Source organism: Zootoca vivipara, chromosome 1 (assembly GCF_963506605.1).
Source record: "Zootoca vivipara chromosome 1, rZooViv1.1, whole genome shotgun sequence".
NCBI lineage: Eukaryota > Metazoa > Chordata > Lepidosauria > Squamata > Lacertidae > Zootoca > Zootoca vivipara.
This window is the reverse complement of record NC_083276.1, coordinates 116,160,306-116,175,011: the sequence shown is the minus strand read 5'-3', so window position 1 is coordinate 116,175,011 and position 14,706 is coordinate 116,160,306. Positions and strand designations below refer to the sequence as shown.

The 14,706-nt window shown below is 43.4% G+C and overlaps 1 protein-coding gene across 1 annotated transcript in view; it reads right to left on the bottom strand.

The window, feature by feature from the left end:
- The window catches only part of LOC118083835 (dynein axonemal heavy chain 11-like), a 240,858-nt gene that overhangs the window by 211,539 nt on the left and 14,613 nt on the right, over nt 1-14,706 (bottom strand). Inside the window, exons 6-9 of the mRNA XM_060272909.1 lie at nt 13,003-13,214; nt 3,713-3,946; nt 2,510-2,677; nt 1,751-1,867 (exon numbers count right to left, since the gene is read on the bottom strand). Coding sequence (XP_060128892.1) covers nt 1,751-1,867; nt 2,510-2,677; nt 3,713-3,946; nt 13,003-13,214 — 731 coding nt within the window. The remainder of the gene's footprint in view (nt 1-1,750; nt 1,868-2,509; nt 2,678-3,712; nt 3,947-13,002; nt 13,215-14,706) is intronic.

Sequence of the window (14,706 nt, the reverse complement as noted above, 5' to 3'; positions counted from 1 at the left end):
ATAGTACCTCAGGTTAAGAACTTTGCCCCAGGATGAGAACAGAAATTACGTGGTGGCGGCACAGCGGCAGTGGGAGGCCCCAGTAGCTAAAGTGGTATCTCAGGTTAAGAACGGTTTCAGGTTAAGAACAGACCTCCAGAAAGAATTAAGTTCATAACCAGAGGTACCACTGTATGAGAAACAAGCCTCAACCAAGTTCCTTAGTGTTACTATCTGCCATCTAGTAACATAACTATCAAACTTCAATTTTGTAGTTGCGTTCTCCTACGTTTGGTGAAAACTGAACTTTGGGAAACATTTTCCTGTCCTCCAACAACACATTTCTCGTGCAGTTTGTTCTGTGTTCTGCAGTCTGTTCATAAATATACTCTTCCTGTTCCATTATAAGTATCCTTATCCTCTCGCTTGCCATCTTCCCCTGTTCCTGTGGGGCACCATGGAGATGTAATTTTCTCACTTCTCTTTTCCTACTGTCATCCTATTCACCCTTTGCTCTGCCTCTTCTCCAGTGCATATGTCAAGTCTTTTTGTCCTACCTTCTTGATTTCATGATACATTTATTTCTATGTTTATTGTATTTGCTTGGATGTTTTCTTACAGAGCTGATGGTAAAACTCTCCTGTCTCAGCAGGAAACTGTTCCTCACAGCAATTACACCTGCTGTCTTCCTTTTCATTTTCCTTCAGCTTTTGATGAAATTGTATTTTCTGAAACCCTATGAATTCTCTTTCAGGTTCTTACCTAACTCAGCAATTCAACCACCCCCACCCCACACCCCTCTTTTTCATCAGCTTTTCCATTTTGTAAGATATTTTCCTAATTTTCTCATGTGTAATACTTCTCTCTGATACTTTATATTTGGTTTCCTCCACTGTACAGATTGTCACTTTCCTTTAGGTTTTTGAAGGTTTTGCAAAAGATACAGGCACACAATTTCTACTGACTTAAATAACCCCCATTGACTATAATGGGATTTGTGTGGCTAAATCCCATACAACTCTTGAAAAGCACAGGGCCTCGTGGTTTAAGATTTCACCGCCCTCCCTTCTTTGTAATGCCCCCAAATCTCTTCTTCATAGCTTAAAAAAATATAAATGATGGTTCTGCTTGCTTTTGTCTTTGACTATTTGAAAAACTTAAAAGAATATGGCCACAATCTCTCCTTGTGGGCAGAAGATTGAATTCGGATATAGGGAACCTGACTTTAAATCCAGTGCAGCCATGAACTCACTGGGTGGACTTTGGAAAATCTTACTCCTTCTGCCTCAGCTTTTCTATGTGTAAATAGTCATCTATTATAGCAGTTCAGTTTCATACTGGTCAAAATGGATGTCTATGTAACACAAAGCGTCTATGGATGCACAAAACAGACGTTTTGTACCTAACATTATAAAAGAACAGGAAACAGAAACTAGTTCTCAACATTTCATAAAAAGACTAATTCTCACATTTGTTGGGTTTGGGGAGGAACAGCAAAGAAGACCTGGGAACGTAAAGCTGAACTAAAAACAAACAAACAAACAAACAAAGAGTGCTGAATGTTCGGCTGTAGGTTTTTCTGTTTAAAAAGTCAAGGGCTGATTCTATCTCCATAATGCAGTTCTTACTGCTCTTCTTGGGATCCTTTGAAATCATTTGTGCTTGGAAAAAACAGAATTAACCGTATCATACACTCAAGTATCTGATGCTTGCCAATGTACGATACAAAATGTGGGCCTTAGTGGAAAACAAATATAACAAATATGCTTACCTTGAAAACTGATTCTAGTCCCTTTGGCTCTTGAAAGGCAAAATTTAGTATTGTTGCCAACCGGTTATCAAAGTCATTAATCTGCTGAATGTATCTTTTGCAGTCAGACAGAAATTCCTGCACAGGAAACATGAGCATTAACACAAGCTGCAAATATTTGTGTAGATGGCCATGACTGACTCATTTCTTTCAACTGAAGCCCCACCATGCCAAAATAATCATGTAAGCCCAGGCATCAATTCAGACATGTTTTTACAGACACCAGGGTCATCCTGTGTCTGTATATGAGAAAAGGCAGTTGTCTAGGCATCCCCAAACTGCGGCCCTCCAGATGTTTTGGCCTCCAACTCCCATGATCCCTAGCTAACAGGACCAGTGGTCAAGGATGATGGGAATTGGTAGTCCAAAACATCTGGAGGGCCGAAGTTTGGGGATGCCTGGCAGTGGTCAGATGTTTGCAGAAGGTGGCCTGTTCCAGCTCTAGTGGCAGGAGCGAAAGGGGCTACACATTTATTGGGGAGCAACTGAAATCCAGTGCTTTGTTTTAGGGATGAGAGAGAAAATCATGTGGCTCACGTTTTAATGCACACTTCTCAAACCAATATATTAATTTCAACAGATAGATGCATTTCAGTTCACATTATTTTGAATTTTGCAATGTAGTTAATAAGTGTATGTCGGGGGGAAAGCACACTGCTTCCATATACATGTATGTTCCCTACAAGGAGCAGGGATAGCCTTTTTTCACAATATATTTACCAGGTTGTTGTAGTCCAGTGGGTCATATTTACTTTCTTGAAGGACCTTCCAGCTTTCATGAAATTCTTCATTCATGCAGTGAATCTCCTCGCTGAGAATCTTTCCTCTCAGGCCCCCAATCTCAATTTTTTCTAACTTGAGAAAGTCAGTAGCTGATGTAAAAAGCTCCTTTAAATTAAATTAAAAGACAAGTTGGGGATCTGATAGGACTTATAGAACATTTGTAAACCTTATAAGGTTACAAGCCTATGCTAACATTTAATCCTTTGTTAAGCCACCCTTACAATGGATTCTGAAAATTCAAAAACATACTATCTTATGATCAATTATGTGCATTAACATTTATGTTGTTCTTTATTATTGAAATGTTTCACATCTCCTTTCTATAAAAATGTACCCAGAGCATCTTAAAGTCCTCCGTTCTGAAGCATGAAAGCTATTGTTTTAAAATCTTAAAAGAACGAAAAACGAAGCAGAAACAAAAATACACACTTCAGTATTTGTGTGCCACGTGATGGCAAAATTTGTGGATGAGGTACAGAAATATAATATGAGTAAAGAAAATCCACCACTGGAGGCTGTTAAGAGCAAGTATTTGGCTCATAGCTGCCAAGTCCGGGTCGTAAAGATCCGGGATCGGCAGCGCGCGCATGACCGGAAGTTGCGTGACGCAACTTCCGGTGGCGCTTCGCCCTTCTATGGGCATCAGAAAATGGTGGCGCCAGCGCCGGAAGTCGCTTCCGCGCATGACCGAAAACACGTAAAAGCGACTTCCGGCGCCGGCGCCACCATTTTCTGATACCCATAGAAGGGCGAAGCGCCATTGGAAGTCGCGTCACGCAACTTCCGGTCATGCGCGGAAGCGACTTCCGGCGCCGGCGGCGCCATTTTCTGGTGCCCATAGAAGGGCAAAGCGGCACCAGAAAAATGGCCGCCGGGAAGAAGCGAATTTAAGGGAGAATGCCGGGATTTATCGCCAAACGGGATACCGCCGGGAAACAGTAAGAAAAAAGGGGTTTTCCCGGCGGATACGGGATACTTGGCAGCTATGATTTGGCTAGGTAAATCCAATCCCTGAGACCAGAGGATTAACTAGCAGTGACACCAAGTACAATCCTTCCTGCAAATGAAATTTAAAATATGCTTTGAAGACCAATTTTAACAGTCTAAATGGACATGGATCATAAACATTAAAAATTCTACCTCAATATGCAGCAACCTCTGAAGGATCTTATCCATTCTAGAAAACACCAGGTGAGAGGGAAAGTCCCACAGCTTCACACTGTGATCATTTCTATGATCGCAAGCAAGCTTTTCTTGATACGTAGAAAATGTATTCTTGAACATTCTGAAGGTTTGTATTGTTTGCTTTATTTTTTCCATTCCCTCTTCCAGGTCCATCGTGAAGATCTCCTCAGGGATTAGAAAGGAGAAAGCCTGTTTCGACAGAAAAGATCCAGCAAATGAAAATTATTTTTTTTAACTGTATTTTGAAATCTTCATCTAACATGGAATTTCAGCCAATCACAGTATTATACTGCTGGGACAATTTCCCAGCACCCTTTTAACCCCAAGCCACAAGGGAAGATTCTGGCAGACTTTATAATTCTATTTCAGTGCTGTGTGTGTGTGTGTGTGTGTGTGTGTGTGTTTACTAAAAGTCACCAAAGGATATGTGCAAGGATGCAATTAAATGCTCCCCCTCCCAAATTAGTCACTTCACTTGTTTCATTTTCTTCACTATTCACTTGTTTGCTCTGCATTGTCATCAATAATTTGGAAGCAACTCGTTCATTTTCATCATTCACATTCATTTTCATTTTCTGTTTATTTCAATGGGAGATGTAGAGTATTCTGCTGCCTGTAATCTTTGTATTTTCCATTCAAATGTCATGACACCTGCAGATATTATACTACCTCTCCAAAACATCAGACCTTCCAAATTTCACCTCGATAGGGTAAAGGTTTCCGACTTACAGACCATTTGAAAGGTTACACTTTTTAATGAGCTTCCTGTTGCTTTCAGTGGGAAATCCAGCTGCTCTTCCGCTTCTGTATTTCATATCGTATTTGTATGAGAATTTTAGGCATTCTGCTGCTACCTTCTAGACCAGTCGTGGGGAACTGCGGCCCTACATGTTGCTAGACTACAACTCCCAGGGAGTGCCTTCCATCAGTTTTGGCTGGTGGCCCAGCTGCGCCAATGTCTGGACAGGGGTAGTCTAACTTATGTGGTCTATGTTATGCAAATATTGCTACAACATGTTATACATGGGGCTGCCTCTCAAGGTGGTCCAGAAACTTCAGCTGGTGAAGAATTTGGTGACCTGGTTGCTCACTAGGGCAAGACGGTTTAAACATATAACACCAATCCTAGTCTGACTGTAGTGGCTGCCTACAGTTTCTGGGCCAAATTCAAAGTGCTGGTTTTGACCTGTAACGTCTTAAACTGCTCAGGACCACAATACCTCAAGGACAGCCTCTCCCCAAAAGAACCGCCACAGACTCTGCAATCATCATCTAAGGCGCTTCTTCATGTGCCTCCTCCACAAAAGGTTTGGAGGGAGGCAACCCAAGCGCAGGCCTTTTCTGTGGTGGGTCCCCACTTATGGAATGCTCTCCCCAAGGAAACTCGCCTGACACCTTCATTACATATCTTTAGGCACCGGGGGGGGGACCATTCCTCTTCTTCCAGGCCTTTGGTTAATTAAACAATCTATGGCCTTTGAAACTGCGGGGAGTGGGGAACTTATTGGCTTTTGTTTGTTCTATGGTATGTCTTTTTGCATTTTTATATTGTAAGCCACCCTGTGGTCTTTGGATGAAGAGCAGTATAGAATTTTAATGACTAATAATAACAATGGCTGTCAATTTTATTTTATAATTTTATAATATTTTGATGATTTTATTACCTACGGTACTGCCATGACTTTTCTTGTGAGTTGCTGTTTACAGCTAGTTTCATAAGTAAAAAAATAAGATAAATCACACTGCTTTCCTCCCTCCCAGTAACCTTTTGGTGAACTGTACAGCCTTTTCCAGGATATTTTCAAGGTGGGTGTTTTTTTTTATTCCACTGGAAAAGTATGCGAAAATAACAAAACAAGTAAGAAACAAATTAATTTTTCATTTGAATTCCTATTCATTTTCATTGCTAAAACAAACAAATGGGGTCATTTGTTTCATTTTTCATTTATTTAAGAAGTGAGTGTGTATGTCTAATTATTGTGCAAAAACTAGTCTGGCCAGAATTTCATTATCCCAGTTGATTGCCTTGTATTTGCATATGATAGGACCCCTTTTAACTAGAGTTGTCAGCTGATTAAATAAATCTTAGTTGACTCATTGTATGAGTTTCAGTCAGTCAATCAATCAATCAATCAAATTTGCATGAGTAAAAACAATAGTTCTGAAGCAAAGAGCATCATTGGCTTGGATCCAAAGGAGGATGAGCAGAATTCCATTTGCACAGTCCTCCCCTCTCTCCCCCCACCCACCCACCTTCTCATTTATTTAAATGATAACTCTTGCTGAATCTGTACTGCGGGTGAAAAACAGGACATGCAACCCTGGGGCATATCCCTTGTACGCTACTACAAGCGATGGAGGTCATGTAGCAGCAGCACCTGCTAAATCACAGCTGGGACCAGTTCGCAATGAATCATAGCAGGACCCACACAAGTGCCTTGGGAGCACACAGGGCTATTGATAGGCTTGCAACCTCCGGATGCGCACTCAAGACAGAGCCATAATTCATCCATAGAGATGCTGCCAATGATGACGAGTTAAGTATATTTGTGGCTTCTTCCATTTACATGATCCTAGGGGCGCTTCTCCAGGCTGCTCCAGTTTATACAAATTACAGTGACCAAGAATGCGATGCCATGTGAAGGTGCTAGTTGAAATGAATGGGGATTTTTGCAGGAGTACAGGAATGTGAACCAGACCCCGGTCTCTTTGATCTAGTGACGCGCTACAGGTAGAGTGGCTCCGATGCATGCTCTGAGCTCCTCTGCCTTTAAAGCAGTTTCCAGTCATTTCAATACAGAATCTGCCAATTCAGCGCTCCCATTCATTGGAGCAGGAGCTCCATCTGGGTGTTGGCACATTGACGTCAGGTGATGGCTTCAAAGATGAACGCAAGATTTCCAACCATTTCTATTTTTGCAATAGAATAGAGTTTTTTTGTCTCCAGTCTTCCCAATAGCTGTTGTTGTCAGTATCCATCTGTCTTAAGTGACAATGGAGTGCACCTCTGGGAATGAGCTATGTAAGCAGCACCGAAGGGACTTCTCCGGGACACAAGCCTGGGCAGTGTGCATGGAGGTCCTGGGCGGCCCAGACTGTTGTGCCCCTCTGGGGTTTTTGGGAACAACGCAGAGTTCCCCAAAAATAGACCAGAGGCAACTGTAGTTCATCCAGCAGAGCTTTACTGCTACTGAAGGCAAATAAGCATATTGGTCACAAATCCAATAAATTCAGGATTGGCAAAGTCGATAAAAATCCAGTTGCAGAACTTACAATAAAACTTACAATGACTTATAATAAGACTAAACCTTAACACTATAGCATAGAGAAAAGTAAGTTCAGGCTCCTTCTGACCTTACTATTATAGTCAGTGTGACCTTGAAAGAAAGATAACAGAACCAGTTTAAACCAGCTGTACTCAGCTTCTCAGAAGGAATAACTCAAACAAGAACCTTCTGCCTGTTCCTTTCACATAGAAAGAGAACTTTCCAGAACACTCTTGAATTCAGCAAAATAGGAAAGAGCTCTACACATCAGATCAATATTTTCTGTACTAAGGAAGACACAGAAAACCCCCTATCTCAGCCTCGCTGATATGGTCCAAAGGACAGCAAACCAATATGTTTGGCAACAGCTTGGCTGCAGGAGTTGCCAGAAGGAGGTGTACAAGGCGCCATTCAACTGTCTTCGGGACCTCCAGATTTGTGCAGGGTTTACTCCTTTTTCTTCTCCTGAAGATATCCCGCAAGGCAGCAGAGGTTTAGGGCCGGAGGTTTCCCTTCTCCTTCGATGGGCTACCTTCCCAGGTTGATGAGCCCCATCTGCCCCTCACTCCCCTCTGCAGCATATGCAGAAACTGCCTTCTTGACCGTAGGACCCACTGTTGGTCCTGTCTGCTCAACCCACCTGCCTTGGCATGCAGCTCACTGTGGGTTTGAGGCCCATCAGCTACCCTCACCTGGTTTATTCAGCCAGTTGAAACAGTTTCCAGGGGTGCGGTGGCTGTTGCATGCTGGCAGCTTCCAGGAGCCACAGGTGAGAGCTGAGAGCAGGGTAAGGACCAAAGGTGGACAGACTACCACAGAAGCAGCACACTGTGTCCCCCAAGAGAGGTACTACCCCTCCCCTAACACCCCATAGTACTTAACTATATACAGCAGAAGTGAGCGGCACCAGCGGCCGCCCTCTCTCCAGATACTGCTGGCCGCCAATTCCCATCATCCCTGGCCATTGCCCATAATGGCTGAGGATGATGGGAACTGGAGTCCAATGACTGCTTGAGGGCAAGTTAAAGGTAAAAAGTAAAGGACCCATGGACAGTTAAGTCCAGTCAAAGGCGACTATGGGGGTTGCGGCGCTCATCTCACATTCAGGCCGAGGGAACCAGCGTTTGTCCACAGACAGCTTTCCGGGTCATGTGGCCAGCATGATTAAATCGCTTCTAGTGCAACAGAACGCAGTTTACCTTCCCGCCGGAGCAGTACCTATTTATCTATTTGCACTTTGACGTGCTTTGGAACTGCTAGGTTGGCAGAAGCTGAAACAGAGCAACGGGAGCTCACTCTGTCACAGGGATTCAAACCGCCGACCTTCTGATCGGCAAGCCCAAGAGGCTCAGTGGTTTAGACTACAGCGCCACCCGTGTCCCTTTTATTGAGGGCAAAAGGGCACAGAGCTAATCTTGCCTTAGCTACATTCGGACGTCCACCTATGACACTATTCGTCAGTTTGTTTCAAACCAATTCCTATGCCTGTCATCTTCTTAGCATAGATGTTCACACACACACATTCACTTCATAACATAAATTGTCTCTGAAACAGGATGACAGCAAAATGTTAGCAGTTTCCCCTGGGAATACCCCTGCTTAAAGTTTTATTATTGTACATGATGTTCACGACATACCCTCAAGAACTTTCATGGCATTGATCAGCTACCAAGAATAGCAAAGGAGCTAGATTGTTTCCCTAAAAAGAGGGGAGAAACAGAATAATCAGCAACAATTCTAATGCTGAATGCAATTTGATGCAAGTATCAGCTGCTTGGCATCAACAACACTATGCAGGCAGTCGAGGGTTAAGTTTGAATGGTTCTTCTTCTCTGGCTCTGCAATGCCAAGATACAGCAGGGATTCTGAACACTGGATAATTTTGCATTCCATATGTGCTGCATTTCCTGTGCACACAGGGACTTAAGAGCAGTTTCAGACTTGCAGCTAGCCTGGCTTCCCTGCTTTCTGTCAGTTTAAGCCTGCCCTCTCCTGTTGTTAATTAGTTTTAAGAAGTTTGCAGTTTTGTACGCAATCACACAGAAGGCAAAGCCAACCAAAAAGGCAATGGGGGGGGGAAGAAATGAGTATAGTTTTACAAGACCCCTTCCCCACTCCCTATTTTATTTTTCCCCTCTGCATAGTGCCCCCAATTGCAAAGAGAGGTTCCTATGAGAAGGAGAGGTCCTGTATCTAATTTTTTTAACAACACCTGGCTATTTCCTGGCTTTTATAGAAGTTCTCTCTGTTGCTCATTTTTATTGCATGTGTATATTTGTGTATTTCTGTGTGTGTATATATAATTCAAAGTATTGGTGATGACTTCTAAAGCCCTAAATGGCCTTGGCCCTGTATACTCGAAGGACCCTCATTGTTCAGCCCGGACACTGAAGTCCACCTCCAAGGGCCTTCTGGCAGTTCCCTCAATGTGAGAAGTGATGCTAAAGGGAACCACATAGAGAGCCTTCTCAGTAGTGGCACCGCACCCTGTGGAATGTCCTCCCATCGGATCTCAAGGAGATGAGTTGACTATTTAACCATTAGAAGACATCTGAAGGCATTCCTGTATAGGGAAGCCTTTCAAAGTGTTTTTTTTTTAATGTTTTCAGATACGTTGGAAGCCACCTAGAGTGGCTGGGGCAACCCAGTCAGATGGGTGGGGTAAAAATAATAAAATTATTTTTATTAATTACTTAATTACCACTGTAAACTGCTTGTATTTGTATTTTAATATTTTGTTGGAAGCCAACCAGAGTGGCTGGGGAAACACAGCCAGATGAGCGGGGTATAAATAATATATTATTATTATTCCTTTGAATGGTTGCCTATGCCTTACAAATGGTATATAAATGTAATATTACCTATCAGGTTAATGGAGAAATGGGTTGCTTGCCATTGATTGGAAGGCAAACTTCTACTGTTGCTGTCAGCTTTTTCACACCTGCTCACGTCACTTGTGGCTCTTGAACACCTCTGATATATAATATCATAACAATGTTAACTATATGAAATTCTGAGCCAAAGATATCTATGCAATTGAAGAGGCCAGTGTAGCTCAGCTCTGTGCATTCATGAAGTGATGGAGCACATGAAACAGATGGTTCAGAACAGCCTGGAAACAAGTGTGCAAGTGTGCAAGTGTGTGTGTGAACAGTCATGGCCTTTGAAGACACTCGATCTCAGGACGCAAGAGAGAAACGTGCTAAGAGGAAGGCACGCTTGGCAAATCCACACCATGATCAACTCCCACCTGGAAACCAATATCTCCACTGTGGAAGGATGTGTGGATCCAGAATTGGCCTCCACAGTCACTTATGGACCCATTGTTAAAGCTGTGTTTATGGAAGACAATCTTACTCGGCTACAAGTGATCGCCAGAGAGAGAGAGTGTGTGTGTGTTTAAGAAAGAGAGAGGTGGAAGCACACATACACGTAAACTTCTCCATTTTAAAAAAAGGATCAGTATTGGACGCCACATAAAACGTAATGGCCCTCCAAATTATATACCGTTTATCACTGCTTTATTTGTGGATCTCATAATAATGTGTGTGTCATCATCCCCCAATGCTATGTAGTTTGCATTAACATTATTTATTGTGGATCACATAATGAACTCAATGCAGGCACTAGGCATAAATCAATATATTGGATAACCATCTCTTAAAAACTCTCTGGTTATTGTGGTTCCATATATTTTAATCTGTGCGCTTCTTACAAGAGCTTGATGCAGCCAGGTGCATGGCAAGATATGCTCATATTATCCGCAACTGTATAATTACTTATAACTTCGGAAATTCATTTTCTTTGCTCTAATGCTACGTTCTTCTAGGATCCTTGACTTTTTAGACGGTAGCTAGAAATATAAACTCTCAGAGATATAAATATATATCAGGGTTGTCATAGATCAGGTGAGAGAAACCTTTGGCTCTCCAGATGTTGCCTAACTCTACAGTTCTGTGGTTCCATAACTACAACTCCCATCTCCCCCGGCAAGCATGGGCAGCTGTGAGAGATGGTGGGGGGTGCAGTCCAACAGCATCTTCAGGGCATCATTTGGTCAATCCCTGGTAAGCACATACTCATTACCAACTTCAGTTGGTGTGCCAACCATGACTCCTCCTGAACAAAAATAGCCTTGCCAAAATGGTCCATACATTGGTATCTTCACAGTGATAGCACCCATCCTCTGGAATGCAGCCATCCCACAGGTAATCTGTGAGGCGGAGACAGTAATGGCCTTTCCAGAACCCTTTATTTTTATTTCGCTGTTTTGATCACTGCTGAGTTTAATTTGAAATATATAGTTTTTGCTTTGTCTCCCCCCCCTTATGTTTGCTTTGTCCTCTTCCTTACTTTATGTAAGGGATGTGGGTGGCACTGTGGTCTAAACCACTGAACCTCTTGGGCTTGCTGATCGAAAGGTCAGCAGTTCGAATCGGCATGACATGGTGAGCTCTTGTTGCTCCTGCCAACCCAGTTCTAAAGCACACCTCTGCGAGTAAATAAATAGGTACCGCTGCGGTGGGAAGCTAAACGGCGTCCCCATGTGCTCTGGCACTTGTCACAGTGTCCCTTTGCATGGGCAGGCGGAGTCCCCCAAACCCCAGGCGACCCCTGAGTGGAATAATGACTCGAGACAACTTGCTAATTGATAAGAAAATTGTGTACAGGTATATACACAGAGGGGAGTGAAAAAAGGATGCTAGACGAGATGCACCTTTGTCTTGATCCATTCTTATTTTTCAATTAAAAAAAATATGATACACACCAAACTGTGTAAATTGACAGCGGTGTAGCGAGCCGCTGCGACACCCGGGGCAGCAAATTGCCGTGCACCCAGGGGGCGTCGTCGCTACGCAATGACGCATGCGTCATTACATGGCGGGGTATCACCGCCGCCCCCACACCTCCAAAGCTGCACGCCTCCAGCTCCAAACTCCAGGTAAAAAGCCCGCTCCCGGTAAAAAGTCCGCTCGGCGCACCGCTCGGCTTGGGAGTCATGGGGGTGGGGGCGCCAAGTGGCACCCACCCACCCCAGAGTGGAACCCGGGGTGGACCACCCCCATCACCCCCCCATTGCTACGCCCCTGTATATGGATGCACACTCTGAGCTCTCTGCATTAAGCAAAGTGAAAGGATCTATTTGTTGCTGAAGGCTGTGTATACTCTCACAGACTATATAGGGGGGGGGGCAGACTTCTATTCTCATCAGAAGATGCATGCAACCAGTTCAATGGCTTGGCTGTCCAGTTCAATGACTAAGACCGTCCACGTTGGCTACATGTATGGGAGCCACACACATATTTTTTTCTTAAAGCACAGCAGGGGAAGAGATCTAACAATAGAAACCCAAAATGTTTAAGGCTACCTACAACCTAGAGTGAGAGAATGGCACTCAACTTTCAAACTCCAATTTTATAACGTAAAATTGGTATTCCAAAAAGAGCAGAGGTTAAATATATTGGCTTTTGCTCACTGCAGGCAGTTGGCAAGTTGACTTGCTAGGACCCTATTGGATTTTACCCATCAAAGGTGTCCAAAATCATTTGTCACACTTGAAAATCTTGATCGTAAATCTCTCTATGGAGTTTAACATTTTTACACCTGTGCATTTATCTTGTTATTTATCTTTTATTATCATGAACTTCTTTTTTAAAAAAGTTCAGGTCAGAATACTAGATTTCCAACCACCTGTGCCGCAAGAATAGACAAGCTACTTTAATGAAAGCGTTCCAATACTAAACGCACAGAAGTGATATATTGGCAGGCGATACAAGCATTCTTTTTAAAAAGCAATGTTGGATTTTCAGTGAGGCAAAGCACAACTTGGACCAGCAAAGAGGATATGATTAAATAGTTTGTGCACACTAACTAGGACCCATAAAGTGCAACTTAATATGGCAGATGTCAGTATTTAAATCCTTTATCAAAGAAACATATAACTTGCTAACTGAAACGTGTAAAGTACATTTTCCTTACCCTGTCAATTAGAAGATTGCAAAACTCCTGTAGCAGGACAACAATTCTGTTGGCGAAGCAGTAGTATTTGGAATGGGTCCAGATCAGACAGATGGTATGGAAAAGGGGAGCAATGAGACGTTCAATATTGAAGAAGCTGGATTCTTCCAAGTAGGCAATATAGCATTTCAAAGGGCCCAGATACAAGCAAATATCTTGAGCTTCAGAAACCGCTGAAAATAGTTTAAAATACTTTCAACATCATCATTATTTTATAGCCCACTTATCAGTAGATCTCACTTTACATTTTAAGACATCATCCAGGTACATAAATATAGAATAAAAACAATTTTAACCATTTTTAAAGAGAAAAGAAAACTCAAGAACATAGATACACAATACTACACAGTATCAACAGATGTAACAATTATAATCACAATATAAAATTCTAAGCCAGGCATAGGCAAACTCGGCCCTCCACATGATCCCATCATCCCTGTCTAACAGGACCAGTGGTCAGGGATTATGGGAATTGTAGTCTCAAAAACATCTGCAGGGCTGAGTTTGCCTATGCCTATTCTAAGAGAGATTGGGATAGGGGAGATACAGAAACCCAAAGATGCACACACCTTATTAGACACAAATCAAGCTCTCAAAAACTTACCACCCCCACCCCCACCCCCGGCAACTATTTTAACAGTCTCTCACTTTCATCAACCACTCACACGACCGTTACAACTTCAGCAGGGTTTACTTTTGCTCCTTACACACAACAGCCGGTGATCATCAAACACACCAATTGCAACAGCAGTCAACAACCAATAACAATCAAACTCACCGCACTCCAATACGCCCAATCCACCCCTACTGAACAGGTCTCTCCTGCCACTCCTCACCTGCTCTCCTCTCCCAGCTCAGCATCACAGCTGAAGCTAGTTCCTATCACCTACTTCTAGCAGTAAGTTTGTCCAGGGAATGGGTGGGGGGAATCACTTCCACCTGTGTGAGCCTTTGCTAGATTCTCAAGCCCTTCTACAAAGAGAAGCTTGCCAGATCCAACCCAAATCAGCGTGCACTACGGTTGTCACCATCCTGTTACTGTTTGAGGTAGTGTGCTAAACTAAACACATCTATTGCCTGATTAATCAAAGCAAAATTAATAGTAATATTCCCATCAGATGTCAAGGAGATAAGTAACTCAAGAAGACAACTGTAGGCAGCCCCGTACTGTATAGGGAAGTTTCTAATGTTTTATTATGTTTTTCTATAAGCTGGAAGCCACCCAGAGTGGCTGGGGCAACCCATTCAGATGGGCAGGGTACAAATGATGATGATGATGTAGTAACCTCAGTGGCTCGGAGTACTTTTGATCAGCTTTGACTGGTAAGGTGGCTATGGCCATTTCTGGACTGGGATAACTTGACAACTCTTGTCCACGAGCCAGCAGAGTCAGAGCAAATCTATTGGGTGCCTGGGGTGGTGTGTTTGCCCAGCGCCAGGGGCAGCCGAGGCAGGACACTCCATGGGGCCTCCAAGAAGCCAGCCTTGCCTTCTCCCACTCAGCCGCTCTACAGCTAAGGCGGAGGCAGCGAGCGGACCATTTGGGCAGGGTGGAGCCTGCACGCGTCCAAGTCACTGTGTCCCTCCCAGGAGAGACACGTGGCTCGGGTGCACTGCAGGCCCCACGGTGAGTGCCAGCCAGCATTTTGTCACCGCCCCTCAGAG